A 24841-nucleotide genomic window follows, 5' to 3' on the forward strand; every position below is an offset into this window, starting at 1 on the left:
AGGAAGGTCACTCTATTAAGTATGAGATACATTTGTTGAAAAAATTGCTGTGGCTTAAACTGACATAGGGTTTTTGTGAAAAAAAAATATGCAAGTTGTTAAAAAGGAGCATGTTTTTTTTTTTTGTTCCTGAGGGCTATATGGTGATTGCAGGAGTCTTCACATGCATCCTTTTGAGATGCTGTAAAATACGCACCATTCATAATTTTGCAAATTCAAAGAGAATGTTGCAGCCATCACTGGGAGCCAAAGGTTTATCAGAAGTCTGCCAAGTGTGCAGTGTGCTCGTGTTAACCCTTCAGAGAGCTGCAACACATAGCATTGCCCCTGTAATAAAGGGCTTAATAGCTCTTTCAGGATCACTACTGCTTTAGATATAATCCCTGTGTCTTAACCCCTTAAGGACCAGCGACGTACCCTGTATGTCACTGGCCTTTTTTTGGGACTTGATTGTTTTATAGCGCGGTCTTGCCACCGGCGTTGAGACTGCTCTATTCCACAAAGCCTGCTGGAGGGAGGGCATTAATAGCGTGTTCTTCCTAGACTTGTGCTATTATGTCCTGAAAAAACCCTTAACGACCAGTGACATACAGGGTACATTGTGGTCATTAAGGGGTTAAAGGCATATTGTACAGCACTGGTTTACAGCCCACTGGCAAGCAAGTAAAAGGAACTACGTACACTGCACAGACATTCTTAATATAGCACCAAACACTAAACAGTCCTATCATTTTTTAGTGGTAATTTGCACTAATGCCTGCTTATTCTGTACTGATTTTATTTTTGTATCTCTACTCCATCACCACTGCTCCCTCTTTAGACTTAGTCCTGTAATATGGCTTGTTCTGTTCTAGCCTTGCAAATCTTAAAGGGCTATGAAACCCATTTTTTTTTTTTTTCATAATTCAGATAGAGCATTCAATTTTAAACAACTTTCTAATTTACTTCTATTATACAATTTCTTCATTGGTATCTTTTGTTAAAAGGCAGGGACGTATGTTTAGGAGCCGACCCATTTCTGGAGCACTATATGGTGGCAGTTTTGCAAGAATGTTATCCATTTGCGATAGCCCTAGATGGCAGCACTCTCTAGATGCCTACCTAGGTATCTCCAACACAGAATATCATGGAAACGAAGCAAATTTGATAACAGATGTAAATTGGAATTTTTTTTAAATTATTATGCTCTGTCAGAGTCGCAACATTTTTTTTTCTCTCATGTTTGACCTGGTTGCTGTATTCTCAATAGATTTTTTAATAATATTATTTTGGCTTGCGTTCAGCAAAGGTTTATTCTATATTTTTAGATTGATTTGCTTTACATGAGTCCACGTTAAAGGGATAGTAAACCCCAAATTTTTCTTTTATGATTCAGATAGAACATACAACTTTAAACAACTTTCCAATTTAATTCTATTACCAATTTTTTTTCATTCTCTTGTTATCCATTGCTGAAGGGACAACATTGCACTACTGTCAGGAAGCTGAACAAATCTATTTAGCCAATCGCAAGAGACAAATGTGTGCAGGCACCAATTAGCAGCAGCTCCCACTAGTGTATGATATGTGCATATTCATTTTTTAACAAGGGATACTAAGAGAACGAACAACATTTGAAAATAGAAGTGAATTTAAAAGTGTCTTAAAATGACCTGCTCTATCTGAATCATGCAAGTTTAATTTTGACTTTCCTATCCCTTTAAAATAAAAATTTGCATTTATAACATTTTGTGTGTGTACATGGTATTCAGTGATTTTCACATTTTTCTCCACTCAGATAATTTTCCCAAACCACAGATCAAGATCCATCCTGACACTACTGATGCGCTGAAGGGGATGAACGTGACATTCACTTGCTCTGCGGGAAGCAGTAGTGACAGCCCCATGACCACAGCATGGCGTAAGGACAATGAAGTTTTATATGATGCTGAAGTTCAAAACTTTGCCCGGTACCAGAAACATGGGTCTGAAATGATTGAGTACACCACAAGATTGCACCTCTTCAACGTCAACTTTACAGATGAAGGAAGATACCAGTGCATCATCACCAATCACTTTGGCTCCAATTACTCCACCAAAGCTAAGCTAACTGTAAATGGTAAGTGGCAATGAAGCATAAAGCGTTAAAAATACTTAAAGGTCCACTAAATACAGCAGAATTGAATAACTGAAAAATACACAATAAAAACAGCGTAATACCTCTATCATGTGACAGACATCAGCCAATCACAAAATGTATATACTGTGCACTTTTGGACATTTTCAGTAGGAGCCTCAAAGTGTGCATATAATAAGAGTGTGTGCACGTTTTGATAAAGGAAGTATTTGATAGGTTTTTTTTTTTTTTTAATTGCATGCATTATCTGAATCATGAAATTTTATTTGTTGACTTTAGTGGCCCTTTAAGCAGAAGATAAAGTAGGTATGGGTTACATTAGGACATATACAGTGATAAAAAAAGAGAACTTTATCATAGAGAACAATATGTAAATATAATATTTATACTATATGCAGAAAACTAGGCCAATATCACATATTCTGTGAATATATTAAATGGTTATTTCAAAGAAAAACATGACACTTATAGATAGGGGGGGGGGGGAGAAGAGAGATAATCTGAAAATTGCATCCAATAAACCTTTTACATTAATCTTGATTTTGAATTTGGGTTTCCTTTTTTCTTCCACAGAGATGCCCACTTTTTTGAAAATACCTATGGACCTGACTATTCGTGCTGGTGCCAAGGCACGTTTAGAGTGTGCAGCTGAGGGCCATCCTCCGCCACAGATTTCATGGCAAAAAGATGGTGGGACAGATTTCCCTGCTGCCAGAGAGCGTCGCATGCACGTCATGCCAGAAGACGATGTTTTCTTTATTGTTGATGTTAAAACTGAAGATATGGGACTGTATAGCTGCTTGGCACAAAATGTGGCAGGCAACATTTCTGCTAATGTCACACTTACTGTGTTGGGTAAGAAAAAATAATCATATTGTCCTTAAACTAATTTTTACATTTCAGGACAAATAATTGTTTCTTTCATGTAATTAGCAAGAGTCCATGAGCTAGTGACGTATGGGATATACATTCCTACCAGGAGGGGCAAAGTTTCCCAAACCTTAAAATGCCTATAAATACACCCCTCACCACACCCACAAATCAGTTTTACAAACTTTGCCTCCTATGGAGGTGGTGAAGTAAGTTTGTGCTAGATTCTACGTTGATATGCGCTCCGCAACAGGTTGGAGCCCGGTTTTCCTCTCAGCGTGCAGTGAATGTCAGAGGGATGTGAGGAGAGTATTGCCTATTTGAATGCAATGATCTCCTTCTACGGGGTCTATTTCATAGGTTCTCTGTTATCGGTCGTAGAGATTCATCTCTTACCTCCCTTTTCAGATCGACGATATACTCTTTTATATATATATATATATATATATATATATATATATATATATATATATATATATATATATATATATATATATATATATATATATACCATTATCTCTGCTGATTTTCGTTTCAGTACTGGTTTGGCTTTCTACAACATGTAGACGAGTGTCCTGGGGTAAGTAAGTCTTATTTTCTGTGACACTCTAAGCTATGGTTGGGCGCTTTTTTTATAAAGTTCTAAATATATGTATTCAAACATTTATTTGCCTTGACTCAGGATGTTCAACATTCCTTATTTTCAGACAGTCAGTTTCATATTTGGGATAATGCATTTGAATCAATCATTTTTTCTTACCTTTAAAAATTTGACTTTTTCCCTGTGGGCTGTTAGGCTCTCGGGGGCTGAAAATGCTTCATTTTATTGCGTCATTCTTGGCGCAGACTTTTTTGGCGCAAAAAATCTTTTCTGTTTCCGGCGTCATACGTGTCGCTGGAAGTTGCGTCATTTTTTGACGTTCTTTTGCGCCAAAAATGTCGGCGTTCCGGATGTGGCGTCATTTTTGGCGCCAAAAGCATTTAGGCGCCAAATAATGTGGGCGTCTTATTTGGCGCTAAAAAAATATGGGCGTCGCTTTTGTCTCCACATTATTTAAGTCTCATTTTTCATTGCTTCTGGTTGCTAGAAGCTTGTTCTTTGGCATTTTTTCCCATTCCTGAAACTGTCATTTAAGGAATTTGATCAATTTTGCTTTATATGTTGTTTTTTCTCTTACATATTGCAAGATGTCTCATGTTGCATCTGAGTCAGAAGATACTTCAGGAAAATCGCTGCCTGGTGCTGGAACTACCAAAGCTAAGTGTATCTGCTGTAAACTTTTGGTAGCTGTTCCTCCAGCTGTTGTTTGTATTAAATGTCATGACAAACTTGTTAATGCAGAAAATATTTCCTTTAGTAAAATACCCATTACCTGTTGCAGTTCCATCAACATCTAATGTTCAGAGTGTTCCTGATAACATAAGAGATTTTGTTTCTGAATCTATTAAGAAGGCTATGTCTGTTATTCCTCCTTCTAGTAAACATAAAAAGTCTTTTAAAACTTCTCTTTATCCAGATGAATTTTTAAATGAACATCATCATTCTGATTCTAATGATTCTTCTGGTTCAGAGGATTCTGTTTCAGAGGTTGATGCTGATAAATCTTCATATTTATTTAAAATGGAATTTATTCGTTCTTTACTTAAAGAAGTCCTAATTGCATTAGAAATTGAGGATTCTGGTCCTCTTGATACTAAATCTAAACGTTTAGACAAGGTTTTTAAATCTCCTGTAGTTATTCCAGAAGTTTTTCCTGTTCCTGGTGCTATTTCTGAAGTAATTTCCAGGAAATGGAATAAATTGGGTAATTCATTTACTCCTTCTAAACGTTTTAAGCAATTATATCCTGTGCCGTCTGACAGATTAGAGTTTTGGGACAAAATCCCTAAAGTTGATGGGGCTATCTCTACCCTTGCTAAACGTACTACTATTCCAACGGCAGATGGTACTTCCTTTAAGGATCCTTTAGATAGGAAAATTGAATCCTTTCTAAGAAAAGCTTATTTGTGTTCAGGTAATCTTCTTAGACCTGCTATATCTTTGGCGGATGTTGCTGCAGCTTCAACTTTTTGGTTGGAAACTTTAGCGCAACAAGTAACAGATCATGATTCTCATAACATTATTATTCTTCTTCAACATGCTAATAATTTTATCTGTGATGCCATTTTTGATATTATCAGAGTTGATGTCAGGTTTATGTCTCTAGCTATTTTAGCTAGAAGAGCTTTATGGCTTAAAACTTGGAATGCTGATATGTCTTCTAAATCGATTCTACTTTCCCTTTCTTTCAAGGGTAATACATTATTTGGTTCTCAGTTGGATTCTATTATCTCAACTGTTACTGGTGGGAAAGGAACTTTTTTACCACAGGATAAAAAATCTAAGGGTAAAAACAGGGCTAATAATCGTTTTCGTTCCTTTCGTTTCAACAAAGAACAAAAGCCTGATCCTTCATCCTCAGGAGCAGTTTCAGTTTGGAAACCATCTCCAGTCTGGAATAAATCCAAGCCGTCTAGAAAAGCAAAGCCAGCTTCTAAGTCCACATGAAGGTGCGGCCCTCATTCCAGCTCAGCTGGTAGGGGGCAGATTACGTTTTTTCAAAGAAATTTGGATCAATTCTGTTCACAATCTTTGGATTCAGAACATTATTTCAGAAGGGTACAGAATTGGTTTCAAGATAAGGACCTCCTGCAAAGAGATTCTTTCTTTCCCGTGTCCCAGTAAACCCAGCGAAAGCTCAAGCATTTCTGAAATGTGTTTCAGATCTAGAGTTGGCTGGAGTAATTATGCCAGTTCCAGTTCTGGAACAGGGGCTGGGGTTTTATTCGAATCTCTTCATTGTACCAAAGAAGGAGAATTCCTTCAGACCAGTTCTGGATCTAAAAATATTGAATCGTTATGTAAGGATACCAACATTCAAAATGGTAACTGTAAGGACTATCCTGCCTTTTGTTCAGCAAGGGCATTATATGTCTACAATAGATTTACAGGATGCATATCTGCATATTCCGATTCATCCAGCTCACTATCAGTTTCTGAGATTCTCTTTCCTAGACAAGCATTACCAGTTTGTGACTCTGCCGTTTGGCCTAGCAACAGCTCCAAGAATTTTTACAAAGGTTTCATACGAATCGACTTTTGTTGTTTCTTCAAAATCATGGTTGGAGGATCAATTCACTAAAAAGTTAATTGATTCCTCAGACAAGGGTAACCTTTTTGGGTTTCCAGATAGATTCAGTGTCCATGACTCTGTCTTTGACAGACAAGAGACGTCTAAAATTGATTTCAGCTTGTCGAAACCTTCAGTCACAATCATTCCCTTCGGTATCCTTATGCATGGAAATTCTAGGTCTTATGACTGCTGCATCGGACGCGATCCCCTTTGCTCGTTTTCACATGCGACCTCTTCAGCTCTGTATGCTGAACCAATGGTGCAGGGATTACACAAAGATATCTCAATTAATATCTTTAAAACCGATTGTACGACACTCTCTGACGTGGTGGACAGATCACCATCGTTTAGTTCAGGGGGCTTCTTTTGTTCTTCCGACCTGGACTGTAATTTCAACAGATGCAAGTCTTATAGGTTGGGGAGCTGTGTGGGGGTCTCTGATAGCACAAGGGGTTTGGGAATCTCAGGAGGTGAGATTACCGATCAATATTTTGGAACTCAGTGCAATTTTCAGAGCTCTTCAGTCTTGGCCTCTTCTGAAGAGAGAATCGTTCATTTGTTTTCAGACAGACAATGTCACAACTGTGGCATACATCAATCATCAAGGAGGGACTCACAGTCCTCTGGCTATCTCGAATTCTGGTTTGGGCGGAATCCAGCTCCTGTCTAATCTCTGCGGTTCATATTCCAGGAATAGACAATTGTGAAGCGGATTATCTCAGTCGCCAAACGTTGCATCCGGGCGAATGGTCTCTTCACCCAGAGGTATTTCTTCAGATTGTTCAAATGTGGGAACTTCCAGAAATAGATCTGATGGCTTCTCATCTAAACAAGAAACTTCCCAGGTATCTGTCCAGATCCCGGGATCCTCAGGCGGAGGCAGTGGATGCATTATCACTTCCTTGGAAGTATCATCCTGCCTATATCTTTCCGCCTCTAGTTTGTCTTCCAAGAGTAATCTCCAAGGTTCTGAAGGAATGCTCGTTTGTTCTGCTGGTAGCTCCAGCATGGCCTCACAGGTTTTGGTATGCGGATCTTGTCCGATTGGCCTCTTGCCAACCGTGGACTCTTCCGTTAAGAACAGACCTTCTGTCGCAAGGTCCTTTTTTCCATCAGGATCTCAAATCCTTAAATTTAAAGGTATGGAGATTGAACGCTTGATTCTTAGTCAAAGAGGTTTCTCCAACATAGGTGTGTCCGGTCCACTGCGTCATCCTTACTTGTGGGATATTCTCTTCCCCAACAGGAAATGGCAAAGAGCCCAGCAAAGCTAGTCACATGATCCCTCCTAGGCTCCGCCTACCCCAGTCATTCTCTTTGCCGTTGCACAGGCAACATCTCCACGGAGATGGCTAAGAGTTTTTTGGTGTTTAAATGTAGTTTTTATCCTTCAATCAAGTGTTTGTTATTTTAAAATAGTGCTGGTATGTACTATTTACTCTGAAACAGAAAAGAGATGAAGATTTCTGTTTGTAAGAGGAAGATGATTTTAGCAAACGTTACTAAAATCGATTGCTGTTTCCACACAGGACTGTTGAGATGAAGTAACTTCAGTTGGGGGAAACAGTTTGCAGACTCTTCTGCTTGAGGTATGACTGGCCACATTTCTAACAAGACTTTGTAATGCTGGAAGGCTGTCATTTTCCCTATGGGGACCGGTAAGCCATTTTCTTAGTTTAAGTAAAAGAATAAAGGGCTTCATAAGGGCTTATAAAACTGGTAGACATTTTTCTGGGCTAAAACGATTACTTTACTAAACATATTTGGCAGATTATAACTCTTATAGTTATTATAATCTTGGGGATTGTTTTAAGCAAAACGGCAGGCACTGTATTGGACACCTTTTTCAGATGGGGGCCTTTCTAGTCATAGGCAGAGCCTCATTTTCGCGCCACTAATGCGCAGTTGTTTTTGGAGAGCAAGGCATGCAGATGCATGTGTGAGGAGCTAAGAACCACTGAAAAAGCTTATAGAAGGCGTCATTTGGTATCGTATTCCCCTCTGGGCTTGTTTGGGTCTCAGCAAAGCAGATTCCTGGGACTGTATAGGGGTTAAATGTAAAAACGGCTCCGGTTCCGTTATTTTAAGGGTTAAAGCTTTCAAATTTGGTGTGCAATACTTTTAAGGCTTTATGACACTGTGGTGAAAATTTGGTGAATTTTGAACAATTCCTTCATACTTTTTCACATATTCAGTAATAAAGTGTGTTCAGTTTAAAATTTAAAGTGACAGTAACGGTTTTATTTTAAAACGTTTTTTGTGCTTTGTTGACAAGTTTAAGCCTGTTTAACATGTCTGAACCATCAGATAAGCGATGTTCTATATGTATGAAAGCCAAGGTTTCTCCCCATTTAAATATATGTGATGATTGTGACATAGTGTCCAAAAAAAGTAGGGACAATGATGCCACAGATAATATTGCCCAAGATGATTCCTCAAATGAGGGGAGTAAGCATGGTACTGCATCATCCCCTTCTGTGTCTACACCAGTTTTGCCCACACAAGAGGCCCCTAGTACATCTAGTGCGCCAATACTTATTACCATGCAACAATTAACGGCTGTTATGGATAATTCTATTGCAAACATTTTATCTAAAATGCCTACTTATCAGAGAAAGCGCGATTGCTCTGTTTTAAACACTGAAGAGCAAGAGGACGCTGATGATAACGGTTCTGACATACCCTCACACCAATCTGAAGGGGCCAGGAGGGAGGTTTTGTCTGAGGGAGAAATTTCAGATTCAGGAAAAATTTCTCAACAAGCTGAACCTGATGTTGTAACATTTAAATTTAAATTAGAACATCTCCGCGCACTGCTTAAGGAGGTATTATCTACTTTGGATGATTGTGACAATTTGGTCATTCCAGAGAAATTATGTAAGATGGACAAGTTCCTAGAGGTTCCGGTGCCCCCCGATGCTTTTCCTATACCCAAGCGGGTGGCGGACATAGTAAATAAGGAGTGGGAAAGGCCCGGCATACCTTTTGTTCCTCCCCCTATATTTAAGAAATTATTTCCTATAGTCGACCCCAGAAAGGACTTATGGCAGACAGTCCCCAAGGTCGAGGGGGCGGTCTCTACTCTAAACAAACGCACTACTATTCCCATAGAAGATAGTTGTGCTTTCAAAGATCCTATGGATAAAAAATTAGAGGGTTTGCTTAAAAAGATGTTTGTTCAGCAAGGTTACCTTCTACAACCAATTTCATGCATTGTTCCTGTCACTACGGCAGCGTGTTTCTGGTTCGAAGAACTAGAAAAGTCGCTCAATAAAGAATCTTCGTATGAGGAGGTTATGGACAGAGTTCAAGCACTTAAATTGGCTAACTCTTTTATTTTAGATGCCGCTTTGCAATTAGCTAGATTAGCGGCGAAAAATTCAGGGTTTGCTATCGTGGCGCGCAGAGCGCTTTGGCTAAAGTCTTGGTCAGCGGATGTGTCTTCCAAGACAAAATTGCTTAACATACCTTTCAAGGGTAAAACACTGTTTGGTCCTGATTTGAAAGAGATTATTTCAGACATCACCGGGGGAAAGGGCCACGCCCTTCCTTAGGATAGGTCTTTTAAGGCTAAAAATAAGCCTAATTTTCGTCCCTTTCGCAGAAACGGACCAACCTCTAATTCTACATCCTCTAAGCAAGAGGGTAATACTTCTCAACCCAAACCAGCCTGGAGACCGGTGCAAGGCTGGAACAAGGGTAAGCAGGCCAAGAAGCCTGCCACTGCTACCAAAACAGCATGAAGGGATGGCCCCCGATCCGGGACCGGATCTGGTGGGGGGCAGACTTTCTCTCTTTGCTCAGGCTTGGGCAAGAGATGTTCAGGATCCTTGGGCACTAGAAATAGTGTCTCAGGGTTATCTCCTGGAATTCAAGGAACTACCCCCAAGGGGAAGGTTCCACAGGTCTCAATTATCTTCAAACCAAATAAAAAGACAGGCATTCTTACATTGTGTAGAAGACCTGTTAAAGATGGGAGTAATTCATCCAGTTCCAATAGGAGAACAAGGGATGGGGTTTTACTCCAACCTGTTCATAGTTCCCAAAAAAGAGGGAACATTCAGACCAATTTTAGATCTCAAGATCCTAAACAAATTTCTCAGGGTTCCATCGTTCAAAATGGAAACCATTCGAACGATCCTTCCTACCATCCAGGAAGGTCAATTTATGACCACGGTGGATTTAAAGGATGCGTACCTACATATTCCTATCCACAGGGAACATCATCAGTTCCTAAGGTTCGCTTTTCTGGACAAGCATTACCAGTTTGTGGCACTTCCATTCGGATTAGCCACTGCTCCGAGAATTTTCACAAAGGTACTAGGGTCCCTTCTAGCAGTTCTAAGACCAAGGGGCATTGCAGTAGTACCTTACTTGGACGACATCCTGATTCAAGCGTCGTCTCTGTCAAAAGCAAAGGCTCATACGGACATCGTTCTAGCCTTTCTCAGATCTCACGGATGGAAAGTGAACAAAGAAAAAAGTTCTCTGTCCCCGTCAACAAGAGTTCCCTTCTTGGGAACAATAATAGATTCCTTAGAAATGAGGATTTTTCTGACAGAGGTCAGAAAATCAAAACTTCTAAGCTCTTGTCAAGTACTTCATTCTGTTCTTCATCCTTCCATAGCGCAGTGCATGGAAGTAATAGGATTGATGGTTGCAGCAATGGACATAGTTCCTTTTGCACGAATTCATCTAAGACCATTACAACTGTGCATGCTCAGACAGTGGAATGGGGATTATACAGACTTGTCTCCGACGATTCAAGTAGATCAAAGGACCAGAGATTCACTCCGTTGGTGGCTGATCCTGGACAACCTGTCACAGGGAATGAGCTTCCGCAGACCAGAGTGGGTCATTGTCACGACCGATGCCAGTCTGGTGGGCTGGGGCGCGGTCTGGGAACCCCTGAAAGCTCAGGGTCTGTGGTCTCGGGAAGAATCTCTTCTCCCGATAAACATTCTGGAACTGAGAGCGATATTCAATGCTCTCAAAGCTTGGCCTCATCTAGCAAAGGCCAAATTCATAAGGTTTCAATCAGACAACATGACGACTGTTGCATATATCAACCATCAGGGGGGAACAAGGAGTTCCCTGGCGATGGAGGAAGTGACCAAGATAATTCAATGGGCGGAGGATCACTCCTGCCACTTGTCTGCAATCCACATCCCAGGAGTGGAAAATTGGGAAGCGGATTTTCTGAGTCGTCAGACCTTCCATCCGGGGGAGTGGGAACTCCATCCGGAAATCTTTGCCCAAATAACTCAATTATGGGGCATTCCAGACATGGATCTGATGGCCTCTCGTCAGAACTTCAAGGTTCCTTGTTACGGGTCCAGATCCAGGGATCCCAAGGCGACTCTAGTGGATGCACTAGTAGCACCTTGGACCTTCAACCTAGCTTATGTATTCCCACCGTTTCCTCTCATTACCAGGCTGGTAGCCAGGATCAATCAGGAGAGGGCTTCGGTGATCTTGTTAGCTCCTGCGGGGCCACGCAGGACTTGGTATGCAGACCTGGTGAATATGTCATCGGCTCCACCATGGAAGCTACCTTTGAGACAGGACCTTCTTGTTCAAGGTCCATTCGAACATCCGAATCTGGTTTCCCTCCAACTGACTGCTTGGAGATTGAACGCTTGATTTTATCAAAGCGTGGGTTTTCAGATACTCTTATTCAGGCTAGAAAGCCTGTGACTAGAAAGATTTACCATAAAATATGGAAAAAATATATCTGTTGGTGTGAATCTAAAGGATTCCCATGGAACAAGATAAAAATTCCTAAGATTCTATCCTTTCTACAAGAAGGTTTGGAGAAAGGATTATCTGCAAGTTCTCTGAAGGGACAGATTTCTATCTGTTTTACTTCACAAAAGGCTGGCAGCTGTGCCAGACGTTCAAGCGTTTGTTCAGGCTCTGGTTAGAATCAAGCCTGTTTACAGACCTTTGACTCCTCCCTGGAGTCTTAATCTAGTTCTTTCAGTTCTTCAAGGGGTTCCGTTTGAACCCTTACATTCCGTAGATATTAAGTTATTATCTTGGAAAGTTTTGTTTTTGGTTACAATTTCTTCTGCTAGAGTTTCTGAGTTATCTGCTCTGCAGTGTTCTCCGCCCTATCTGGTGTTCCATGCAGATAAGGTGGTTTTGCGTACTAAGCCTGGTTTTCTTCCGAAAGTTGTTTCCAACAAAAATATTAACCAGGAGATTGTTGTACCTTCTTTGTGTCCGAATCCAGTTTCAAAGAAGGAACGTTTGTTACACAATTTGGACGTAGTCCGTGCTCTAAAATTCTATTTAGAGGCTACTAAAGATTTCAGACAGACATCTTCTTTGTTTGTTGTTTATTCTGGTAAAAGGAGAGGTCAAAAAGCAACTTCTACCTCTCTCTTTCTTTTTGGCTTAAAAGCATTATCCGATTGGCTTATGAGACTGCCGGACGGCAGCCTCCTGAAAGAATCACAGCTCATTCCACTAGGGCTGTGGCTTCCACATGGGCCTTCAAGAACGAGGCTTCTGTTGACCAGATATGTAAGGCAGCGACTTGGTCTTCACTGCACACTTTTGCCAAATTTTACAAATTTGATACTTTTGCTTCTTCAGAGGCTATTTTTGGGAGAAAGATTTTGCAAGCCGTGGTGCCTTCCATTTAGGTGACCTGATTTGCTCCCTCCCTTCATCCGTGTCCTAAAGCTTTGGTATTGGTTCCCACTAGTAAGGATGACGCCGTGGACCGGACACACCTATGTTGGAGAAAACAGAATTTATTCTTACCTGATAAATTACTTTCTCCAACGGTGTGTCCGGTCCACGGCCCGCCCTGGTTTTTTTAATCAGGTCTGATGAATTATTTTCTCTAACTACAGTCACCACGGTATCATATGGTTTCTCCTATGCATATTTCCTCCTGTACGTCGGTCAAATGACTGGGGTAGGCGGAGCCCAGGAGGGATCATGTGACCAGCTTTGCTGGGCTCTTTGCCATTTCCTGTTGGGGAAGAGAATATCCCACAAGTAAGGATGACGCCGTGGACCGGACACACCGTTGGAGAAAGTAATTTATCAGGTAAGCATAAATTCTGTTTTCTCTGACTCTGATTAATACTATGTTACAGGCTCGTAAATCTGTATCTAGAGAGATATATTATAGAGTCTGGAAGACTTATATTTCTTGGTGTCTTTCTCATAATTTTTCCTGGCATTCTTTTAGAATTCCGAGAATTTTACAGTTTCTTCAGGATGGTTTAGATAAAGGTTTGTCCGCAAGTTCCTTGAAAGGTCAAATCTCTGCTCTTTCTGTTCTTTTTCACAGAAAGATTGCTAATCTTCCAGATATTCATTGTTTTGTACAAGCCTTGGTTCGTATAAAACCTGTCATTAAGTCAATTTCTCCTCCTTGGAGTTTGAATTTGGTTCTGGGGGCTCTTCAAGCTCCTCAGTTTGAACCTATGCATTTATTGGACATTAAATTACTTTCTTGGAAAGTTTTGTTCCTTTTGGCCATCTCTTCTGCCAGAAGAGTCTCTGAATTGTCTGCTCTTTCTTGTGAGTCTCCTTTTCTGATTTTTCATCAGGATAAGGCAGTGTTGCGAACTTCTTTTGAATTTTTACCTAAGGTTGTGAATTCTAACAACATTAGTAGAGAAATTGTAGTTCCTTCATTATGCCCTAATCCTAAGAATTCTAAGGAGAAATCATTGCATTCTTTGGATGTTGTTAGAGCTTTGAAATATTATGTTGAAGCTACTAAGACTTTCCGAAAGACTTCTAGTCTATTTGTCATCTTTTCCGGTTCTAGAAAAGGCCAGAAAGCTTCTGCCATTTCTTTGGCGTCTTGGTTGAAATCTTTAATTCATCATGCCTATGTTGAGTCGGGTAAAACTCCGCCTCAGAGGATTACAGCTCATTCTACTAGGTCAGTTTCTACTTCCTGGGCGTTTAGGAATGAAGCTTCGGTTGATCAGATTTGCAAAGCAGCAACTTGGTCTTCTTTGCATACTTTTACTAAATTCTACCATTTTGATGTGTTCTTCTTCTGAAGCAGTTTTTGGTAGAAAAGTACTTCAGGCAGCTGTTTCAGTTTGAATCTTCTGCTTATGTTTTTATTTAAACTTTATTTTGGGTGTGGATTATTTTCAGCAGGAATTGGCTGTCTTTATTTTATCCCTCCCTCTCTAGTGACTCTTGCGTGGAAAGATCCACATCTTGGGTAGTCATTATCCCATACGTCACTAGCTCATGGACTCTTGCTAATTACATGAAAGAAAACATAATTTATGTAAGAACTTACCTGATAAATTCATTTCTTTCATATTAGCAAGAGTCCATGAGGCCCACCCTTTTTTGTATAAAGCACAATTATTCCAATTCCTTATTTTTTATGCTTTCGCACTTTTTTCTTATCACCCCACTTCTTGGCTATTCGTTAAACTGATTTGTGGGTGTGGTGAGGTGTATTTATAGGCATTTTAAGGTTTGGGAAACTTTGCCCCTCCTGGTAGGAATGTATATCCCATACGTCACTAGCTCATGGACTCTTGCTAATATGAAAGAAATGAATTTATCAGGTAAGTTCTTACATAAATTATGTTTTCTTTCAAAACTGCTTTATTCCTGGCATAGATTCACTTACAATTTAAAGGGACATGAAACCTTTTGTTAGTTGGAGTATACAACTTTAACCCCTTAAGGACTGGGCATTTCAGACAAAAACTTCCCCAAACGACCAGAGCATTTTTAGCATTTTTTCCCATCACTAATTTAAACAGAAATAGAGCCCCTTTTTATATTTACCTATCAAATTATATATATATATATATATATAGTAGGCAACGCAACCATTTCACCGCCAAATGCAATCAAATTAAAAAAAAAAAATTGTTAACTTTTTAGGGTTCTCACTGAAATTATTTACAAACAGCTTGTGGAATCATGGCACAAATGGTTGTAAATTCTTCTCTGGGATCCCCTTTGTTCAGAAATAGCAGACATATATGGCTTTGGTATTGCTTTTTGGTAATTAGAAGGCCGCTAAATGCCGCTGCGCACCACACTTGTATTATGCCCAGCATTGAAGGGGTTAATTAGCTAGCTTGTAGGGTTAATTTTAGCTTTACATACAAAGAGAGAAGCTCTCTACCAGGAACAAACAACAGCTCATTAGCTAGTTCTATGGCGATTTACCACCCTGAAGCAGCCTCTTTTAGACCAGTGTGCTTTTCACAAAGGAAAACTTTCCTTAAGTAAATCAGTCTGATCCCGCCAAGTAAGGTCAGTCCAGCCCCGAAATACCAGGCAATCTCCGCTGAACAAGGAACATGACAACCCCAGACGATCGTTTCGGCCTCCTATGAGCCTCGTCATTGAGGTGCAGCCACATTCCTCTAAGCACACTGGGCAAGGAGTCCTCGTCTGGTTTCCCCCATCACCCATAGGGAGACTTCCCCAGGGTCATATTAATTTGCATACAAAGAGAGAAGCGCTCTACCAGGAATGAACAACAGCTCATTAGCTAGTTCTATGGCGATTTACCACCCGGAAGCAGCCTCCCTAAGTGTGATGCGGGAATCCAGACGTGGACCCGTTGCTCAGTGTGCCTAGAGGGATATGGCTGCACCTCGCTGACGAGGCCCACAATAGGCCGAAACGTACGTCTGGGGTTTTGCCGTTTCTCTCGTTCAGAGAGGGATTGCCTGGTATTTCGGGGCTGGACTGCACTGTTAAGTCAAGATCAGACTGATATGCTACAGGAAAGTTCTTCTCTGTGAAAGGCACATATTGAGCCAAAAGAGGCTGCTTCTAGGGTGGCAACTAGCCATAGAACAAGCTATTATGCTATTGTTTGTTCCCAGGTTGAGTGCTTCTCTCTTTTTTTTATTTATTTTTTTTATTTATATAATTTTAGCTTTAGTGTAGAGATCAGCCTCCCACCTGACACATCCCACCCCCTGATCCCTCCCTGACCCATCTTAAACAGCTCTCTTCCCTCCCGCACCCCACAATTGTCTCCCACATCTTAAGTACTGGCAAAAAGTCTGCCAGTACTAAAATAAGACAGGTTTTTTTTTTCTGTAGTGTAGCTGCCACCCCCTCCCAGATACCTTTCCCTTAATGGATCTCACAAAGGATCCCCCTTATTGCCCTTCCTCCCTCCTTCCACCTCACTTCTCGGCTCTTATTTTATTTTTTCCCCTGCTTTGTAGTGCTCCCGCCCTCCTCCAGCGATGGACCCGCCACCCTCCTTACGCTCCCACCCACTAACGATCGGCACCACCGCTGTCCGATGCAGACACACTGCAAATCTATTTCTGCAGTGCCCCACTCGTGGGGCATGCAAAAACAGCACAATCTCGCTATTTTGAGCGAGATTGTGGCAGAGAAGCCCAGGACTGCAGCGACATACAGGGTATGTCGCTGGTCCCTAAGGGCATAATAACGTGAGGTATATGTGCCAGCAGCTCCTGAGCCTACCTAGGTATGCTTTTCAACAAATCATACTAAGAAAATGAAACGGACTATAAAAGTAAAATTTAAAATTGCATACTCTATCTAAATCATGAAAGAAAAAAAAATGTTTTAATGTCCCTTTAATGCTGAGAAAGATCTAGAACATTTTTTTGGCAATCAATTTTGCCAGCTCACATTTCATCCCACATAATACATAGAATGTGAAGAAAAACTCTGTACATTGATTGAGTTACTTTTCCCTTTCCTTCAGAAACGCCATCTTTCCTTAGACCTTTGGAAGACAGAACTGTGGCTCGAGGGGAGACTGCTGTATTGCACTGTATAACAGGAGGAAACCCAGCCCCTCGTCTTAACTGGACAAAAGATGATGGTCCGCTACATGTTACTGAGAGACATTTCTTTGCCGCAGCCAATCAGCTTCTGATCATTGTAGATGCAGGTCCGGAGGATGCTGGGAAATACACCTGCATCATGTCCAACACACTTGGCACAGAGAGGGGCCACATCTACCTCAATGTCCTTTCATCCACTAATTGTGATTCTTCACAAAATGTCATTAGCTATGATGATGATGGCTGGACCACAGTTGGTATAGTAATCATCGTGGTGGTATGCTGTGTAGTGGGAACATCTCTGGTCTGGGTTATTGTCATATACCACATGAGAAGGAACAATGAAGATTACAGCATAACTAACACAGGTAGGTGATCCATATTCTTATTTATATCCATATAAATCTGTTTTCCGTCACCTAGATATATTTCTGATTTATTTCTAATATGTACTTCTAGAAGTTGAGGGTTAGCAGTCTCTGTTAAAATTGTGATAAGGTAGCTGTCCCTGTATTACATAGCTAGATTTATAGGGTAACATTAAAGCTTTGATATATACAGATTCTATAAAATTCATTCTTTATCTTGGGTCTCCCTTGCTGATACTTTTCTGTGAGCGCTCTCCTCTAGGTTAATGCATAAAACTAACCACTTGAAAAGGGGGCTCAGTTACCAAGCCTCTTGCTACTCTTATTTCTCTCCATCATGAAACCTCTCCCGTGTTACTTTTATTTGTATAGATCCTAAAATACATCATTAAAGGGACAGTCTACACCAGAATTGTTATTGTTTTAAAAGATAATACCTTTATTACCCATTCCCCAATTTGCACTGCCAACGCGGTTATATAAATATACGTTTTACCTCTGATTACCTTGTATCTAAGCCTCTGCAGACTGCCCCCGTATTTTAGTTCTTTTGACAGACTTGCATTTTAGCCAATCAGTGCTGACTCCTTGGTAACTCCACAGATGTGAGCACAAGTTTATCTATATGACACACATCCACTAATGCCCTCTAGATGTGTAAGACTATCAAAATGTATTCAGATAAGAGGAGGCCTTCAAGGGCTAAGAAATTAGCATATGAGCCGAGTTTAATTTTGACTTCCTCTTATCGTGCATTATATTTAATGCAATAGCTTTCCCACATAAATAGGCTTTCTTTCTAATGACACGATGAGTCCACGGATCATCATTAATTACTGTTGGGAATATCACTCCTGGCCAGCAGGAGGAGGCAAAGAACACCACAGCAAAACTGTTAAATATCACTTCCCTTCCCACAACCCCCAGTCATTCTCTTTGCCTACTTTAAATGCAAGGAGGTGGTAAAGTTTAAGTGTCTGAAAGAAGATTCTTTAATCAAGATTTTATTATTTTGAAGCAGAGCAAGTTTGTTCGGTTTCCTCCTGGGGTTTAGCCGTAGTCCATGTCAGTCTCTTCAGTAGAGCAATGGTGGCTTTTAAGCAATTGGGAACTTGTGGGGTATAATCCTCACTGTGCCTCCCAAATAGTTGTTGCTGCCCTATCCTGAAAGCTTGATTAGGATTATTCAGTCTTTCTTTATTTTACCACGGGTCTATGTGAGGGAGATGACCTCTCATACCATGTGAGCTGCCCTGCTGCCAGGCAGATTGATCTTAAGGTAAGTGCCTAGTTTTATTTTCTTTTGAAGAATATGGCACTTTAGCAGTCTTTTTTTGTGACGTTAAACACTAATAATCCTATGTGGGGGTAATAGGATTTTAGTAGGCAGTATTTGCAGGCACTGGGGACGTGCAATTTTTGAGAGAGGCTAAAAATGTTCTGGTTTAGTTCCGGACTTTGTTGGACAGAGACAGTTAGACTGTGTGTAACGGCTCTGGAGGCTCAGATTTAGTTAATGTTCCGGACTTATCCCTTTTGGCACCCGGCTCCTAGCTTAAGCATCGGAGAGTACTGTTTAAAATCATCTTTAATGTGTGTTAGGGCTTTTTCAAGTTTTTATTGTCCTAGAGGTTCATGAAACATTTAGGTTTTTTATGGGAGCGGGTGATGCAATTTTTTTTATTAGATATCTACGTGCAGCTGAGTTGCTTGCACGCTATTTTTGTGGGTTTCCGCCCTCATATTCGGCTGTCTGCATGGCGGATGAGCACCATTTTTATTTCAGAATGATACGATGTGTCTGAACAGGGACACACCTTCCTCTTGGTTCTCCGTCAGAAAGGAGTTTGCTTGACGAATTTACGATGTTTGGTTTTACTAGGGGCTGGGGTTTTTATTATGTTAAGCTACTTTACCGTAGAAACGCAATTAGGGTAAATTTTAAAGGTAAAAAGGAGGGACTTTTTAATCCTATTTGGACAGTAAATGTCTAACCAAGTTTCTCAGAGTGCCCTTTTTTACAGATGGAGACTATTCTTTCCTTCTTCCTTGGTGCAAGAGGGTCAGTCTATATTGACCTTAGACTTTAAGGATGTGTATCCTTAGGTTCCTTTTCAATTCTCTAATTATTTATGAGTTTTGCCTTCTGGCCAAGCTTTTTCAGTTGTGGGCCAACAATGGTTTTGCCACAGATCCCAGTGTTTTCTCATTCTGGGCCTTTTGATTCCGAGATTGCAGGGGTGTCCCTCCTGGACGTCCTATTGGTATCTTTCTACAAAAAAAAAAAAAGGATCTCATTAGGAGGGTTTTGTTGTCTTAGTTCCACGAATAGCAGGGGAGCTGGAAAGGTAGGGTGCTTGGGGACTATAATTTTTCCTTATTGATGAAACTCTATCTGACGGAGGTCAGAAGAGCCAAGTTCCCTCTCTTTGTCTACTGTTTGACAATCAGTGGCTCTGTGTAGGGAGGTGATTGGTCTGAGGGTGTCTTCTATGGACATCATTCCCTTGCTCGATACCGTTCGAGAGCTCTGCAGTTGTGCATGCTCTGACGGTGGACTGGGGATTGTCCGGATTGTCTCAGAGAAGCTAGTTCAGTCGACAATTGTCTCTTCCTGTGATGGTTCTATCTGGGATCAGTCTCAGGTCACATGCTCTGGAGACTTTTCTGCGGCCACCAGCTGACTGGGCTGGGGAGGGGCCTGGTTTTGTTGAAGGCGCAGGGACTATGGTCCTGGGAGATATCTGTTCTCCCCTTCACATGTGGAGTTTAGTGATTTACAATGCTCTGATGTTTGGCCTCAGTTGACTTTAGCCCAGTTTTCGGGTTCCGGTCAGACAACATAGCCCCTGTGGTTTTGTCAACCTCCAGGGAGGAACTCTGAGTTCCTTAGTTATGAAGGACGTGGGCGGGGGCTCACTTACTGTCTTTTGGCCATCCACATTTCTGGAGTGGATAACTGGGAAGTGGATTCTGAGCAGACAGACTTACCATTCTGGGGAGTGGGAGCTCCTCCTGGAAGTGTTCTCCAACTTATCTACCAAATGGGGTTACCAGATTGGGTTCTGATGGGGTCGTGTCAGAACATCAAGTTTCCAAGTTCGGTTTGAGGTCAAAGATCCTCTAGCCTCTCTATCAGATGCTCTGGCAGTTCCTTGGAACTTCAGGCTAGCGTATCCTCCCTCTCTGTTTGCTCTTCTTTCGAGAGTCATTGTTCGGATCAAGTAGGAGAGAGCATTGCTTTTCTACTAAGCTTCTGCGTGGCCTTGCATGATATGGTAGCTGGATCTAGTAGAGACACTGTTTCTACTTCTGTGAAAACTTCCACTGAGGAAGGATCTTCTATTTCAGGGGTCCTTCCTTCATCCAAATATCGTTGCTCTGAGGCTGACTGCTTGGAGATTGTTCAATTGGTTTTAGCTAAACATGTAATCGTTAATTGAGACCAATTCAGATTTGTAAGCCTATCACTAGAAAGATTCTATAATATGTGGCAGGACCCCATTGCTCTTATCTTTTCTCCAGGGGTGGGTCTTGAGTAGGGGTTACCTGTCCGTATCCTCAAGAGTCGGTTTCGTCCCTTTCTGTTTGGCTACTCAAGCATCTGGCGGATGTACCGGATGTCCAATCCTTTTTATCAGGTCCTGGTTCGAATCAGGACTGTGGGAGTTAGTTGTTCCCTTGGAGTCTTAACTGTTCTTAAAGCTTTTCTTCAGGCTCTGTTTGAGTCTAGGCTTTCTATAGATTTTTAGTTGTTATCTTGGAAAGTTTAAGTTTATTCTGCTCGGAGGGTTTCAGTACTCTCAGCTTGCAGTTTGGTTTTCCTTATCTAGTATTTCTGGCAGATAAGGCAGTTTTTCATTCCAAGTTTGGGTTTTTCTTCCTAAGGTTGTGTCGGACAGAGCTTTTAATCAAGAACTGGTTGTTCTTTCTTCCTGTCCTAAGATTTTTTTCTCAAAAGGAACGTCTGTTGCACAACTTAGATGTTGTGCAGGCTCTTTGAATTATTTTCAGGCTACAAAGGTCTTTTGTCAGTCCTCTGGATTGTTTGTTGTTTTCTGGATAATCATAAAGGCTAGAAAGTTTCCACCACTTTTTTCTCTCTAGTTGAGAAGTGTTAGAAATTCGATCAGGAGAGCAGCCTCCTGATCGAATTACTGTTCTCTCCACTAGGGTGGTGTTTTCGCCTTGGGCCTTCAAGAAATAGGTTTATGTATCTGTAAGGCGACGACTTGGCCTTCCTTGCTCATTTTTTTTCTATAAATTTGGTTTTTACCTTGGCTGAGGTTCTTTTTGACGAAAGGGGTCTTCAAGCTGTGGTGCCTTCTTTTTAGGTTACCTGTCTTTTTCCCTCCCATATCATCTGTGTACTCTAGCTTGGTTATTGATTCCCAACAGTAATTAATGATGATCCATGGACTCATTGTGTCATTAGAAAGAAAACAAAATTTATGCTTTACCTGATAAATTTAGTTATTTCTTGACACGATGAGTCCACGGCCCGCCCTGTCTATTCAGTCTTTTTTGTTTTATAAACCTCAGGCACCTTGTGTTACTTTCGTTCTCTCTTTTTTCTTTGTCAAATGACTGGGGGTTGTGGGAAGGGAAGCAATATTTAACAGCTTTGCTGTGGTGCTCTTTGCCGCCTCCTGCTGGCCAGGAGTGATATTCCCAACAGTAATTAATGATGATCCATGGACTCATTGTGTCAAGAAAGAAAGAAATGTATCAGGCAAGCATACATTTTGTTTTTGTGCTAAGCACATACACACATTTTCTATTCACTGGCAGTGAAGCCAGCAACTGTACCAATTGTTCCATTTTAAACCTTGACACTAGTTTTTTTTTTTTTTTTTTTTTTAATACACCTTATAACTAGCTTTATGTTCATTAAACACTTAGATTCTTATTCATCAGAAGTCCACTGATCATCTGATTTATTTCGTCTTACTATTACCAGAAAATGAACAAGCAGTTCTTTACCTGTACCTACATCTGCTTCACATGAAGTGGCTATCAAATGAGGATTTCACTTAACCTTTGTTGCTGTCACACTGATTAAACAGTAAAAAGGAAGTAGATTAAAAGCACTTCGACCTTCATGCGTTTCAGTTTGCATCTCCGTAATAAATTATGTTCACTTAAAAGCTACAGTGGTTATCAGCTTGTACCAGTTTCAGCAAAGCACCATGGGAGCCTATACTTGGTAACATGCACCTGAATTAAAGGGACAGTATACTATAAAATTGTTTTACCCTTAATATGTTTCCTATTACATTTTATACTTTGCAGCTGGTAAAAAAAAGTATGAGCTTTGCATTTTTAAGGCTTATTTGTGTATATGAATTAGCTGATTTTGTGTTTTGAAGCCACAACCAAATAAAATGGGTTGAACTTGTAGGTATAATCAGATCTCATTACTGTATCACATTTTGTACATATACAGGTTTCTTTCTTATATCTGTCCATAAAGCAATCACCAATACTTGGGGAGAACAATGGAAAATTAACATTGTATTACATTATCTCTTCTATACCCCACTGGGAGTGTAATTTCTTCTTCTGGCTGTGTTTACATAGCTTGGCCTTGAAGCCCAAAACTTTCAGGATGGGTGGGGGATACCACAGGCTAAATCAGCTATGTCAAATGCCAATATAAGGATAATGGAAATACTTGTAAACAATTTTAATACACTCCAGCAGGTAAAGTAGATGATTGGGAACAAATTAATGGGGAGAAATGTTTTGAGTATACTTGAGGGATAGGCACGAGCCAAGGCTGTGGCGGACATTTTCTAAAGTAAAGACCTTTAGTGATGGACACCAAGGTACATTTACAATTAAAACTATTATTTTATAGTGCTGAATTTTATTATACTGATGCAGATACCACTGATCCTATAAACAGCCCTTGTCTGGCTATACGCATGTGCCAGTGTCACTACTGAGTCTTTGTATAGAGCTGGGTGTTATTATACAGATGCAGATACACATCCAGTATTTCACTCAGGCTTTATTTATTCCATAACTTATCACCCAATATTGCTAGCAGTCTCTTGAAAAGCCACTAATTTTATTCTCACTAAATATTTTCCCTTTCCTATTATTTAATCAGAAAGAAAAGATATACTATGGTTATGATTCACAACCTTACTATATCTTTTCTTTCTATTTAAATACTACTTATAATAAACCTCAGGTGCTGGTTAAAGTGCTTTACCTTTGCATATAAAGCTCCATGGATTGCTTGGGCAGTGGGCAAAGCGCCTGGATAGTGCACCAATAGCTTCAAACAAAGGACGCCTAGCCGCCCAGAAAATTAGAGTGAGTAGTGAGAAGCGCCAAAGGCAGGTGCAGTAAATCTATTCTTTATTTAATTATATTAGCGATAAATGAGTGGAAAACATACAATGAATTGAATTTACACAATAAAAGTACAATAAAAATACAATAAAATTACAATAAAAATACAATAAAAATACCAAACTGGTGGATCCACCTGGCTAGCAAGAATAAATAAATAGTAGGAGTTGGCCTATCTGGTCTATGGTCTATGATGAGACCCTGGAGTAGGCCTGTGACCTAATACGAGGCCACACACTACCGGTTATTCACATTGCCACACTCTACCAGATGTGAGCCAGCCTCGTATTAGGTCACAGGCCTACTCCAGGGTCTCATCATAGCGCCTTTGGCGCTTCTCTCTACTCACTACCTAAAGCTCCAGGGACACAGTGGCAGCTTGCTTCTTGAATCTTCCCTCTCTCTCTGTCTCACTCAGTCATTTTCTGGTACTAAGCGGCATCATGTGTGAGTGGCCACAACCCTGCAAAACGTGGCGCCACATGTGTTAAGGAGGAGTCAGGACCAGTATTCATCTGTCTTACTCCTCCCTCCCCACAGCAAAATGGGCAGCGGACACTGCAAGGGCCAGTCACGGACACCAGTGTCCGTGTACGGAAACACCTTGCCTATCCCTGGTATGCTGTCCCTTTAAACCATAGTGAAACTAGGGTTTTATAAAGTGCAGTCTAAATAACATATATCTAAAAAATGTCAGTTTTTTTTTCTTTTACATAAGAAGTTTACTCTTGCTGAATTTTAAATGTCAATTCTTTGAAAAATAATTTTCTAATGAAATAGTTTTTTTAATTTCTGATTTTAAAGGGACATAAAACACAAATACAATTTTTTTGTTATTCATATAGAGCATATGATTTTAAACAACTTTCCAATTTACTTTTATTACTAATTTGCTTTGATTTCTTTGTATTCTTTGTTGAAAAGCATACCTAGTAGGGGCCAGGAGCTGGGAGCTAGCTGTTGATTGGTGGCTGCGCATATAAACCTCTTATCGTTGGCTTACCGTGGGCTCAGTAGTGCATTGCTGCTGTTTTATTAAAGGATACCAAGAGAATGCAGCACAATTGATAATAGAAGTAATTTGGAAAGTTGTTTAAAATTGCATGCTCTAAAATTGAGGTTTCTTTTCTCTTTAAAGGGGAAATTACCAGGCAA

The 24841-nt window shown here is 40.5% G+C and overlaps 1 protein-coding gene across 1 annotated transcript in view; it reads left to right on the forward strand.

Annotated features, from left to right (window-relative positions):
* LRIG2 (leucine rich repeats and immunoglobulin like domains 2) overlaps nucleotides 1–24841 on the forward strand; it is a 175912-nt gene that overhangs the window by 120025 nt on the left and 31046 nt on the right. Inside the window, exons 13-15 of the mRNA XM_053706656.1 lie at nucleotides 1778–2098; nucleotides 2690–2971; nucleotides 16874–17323. Of these exons, the coding sequence (XP_053562631.1) occupies nucleotides 1778–2098; nucleotides 2690–2971; nucleotides 16874–17323 (1053 nt within the window). The remainder of the gene's footprint in view (nucleotides 1–1777; nucleotides 2099–2689; nucleotides 2972–16873; nucleotides 17324–24841) is intronic.

The sequence above is a fragment of the Bombina bombina genome, chromosome 3, assembly GCF_027579735.1.
Source record: "Bombina bombina isolate aBomBom1 chromosome 3, aBomBom1.pri, whole genome shotgun sequence".
Classification (NCBI taxonomy): Eukaryota; Metazoa; Chordata; class Amphibia; order Anura; family Bombinatoridae; genus Bombina; species Bombina bombina.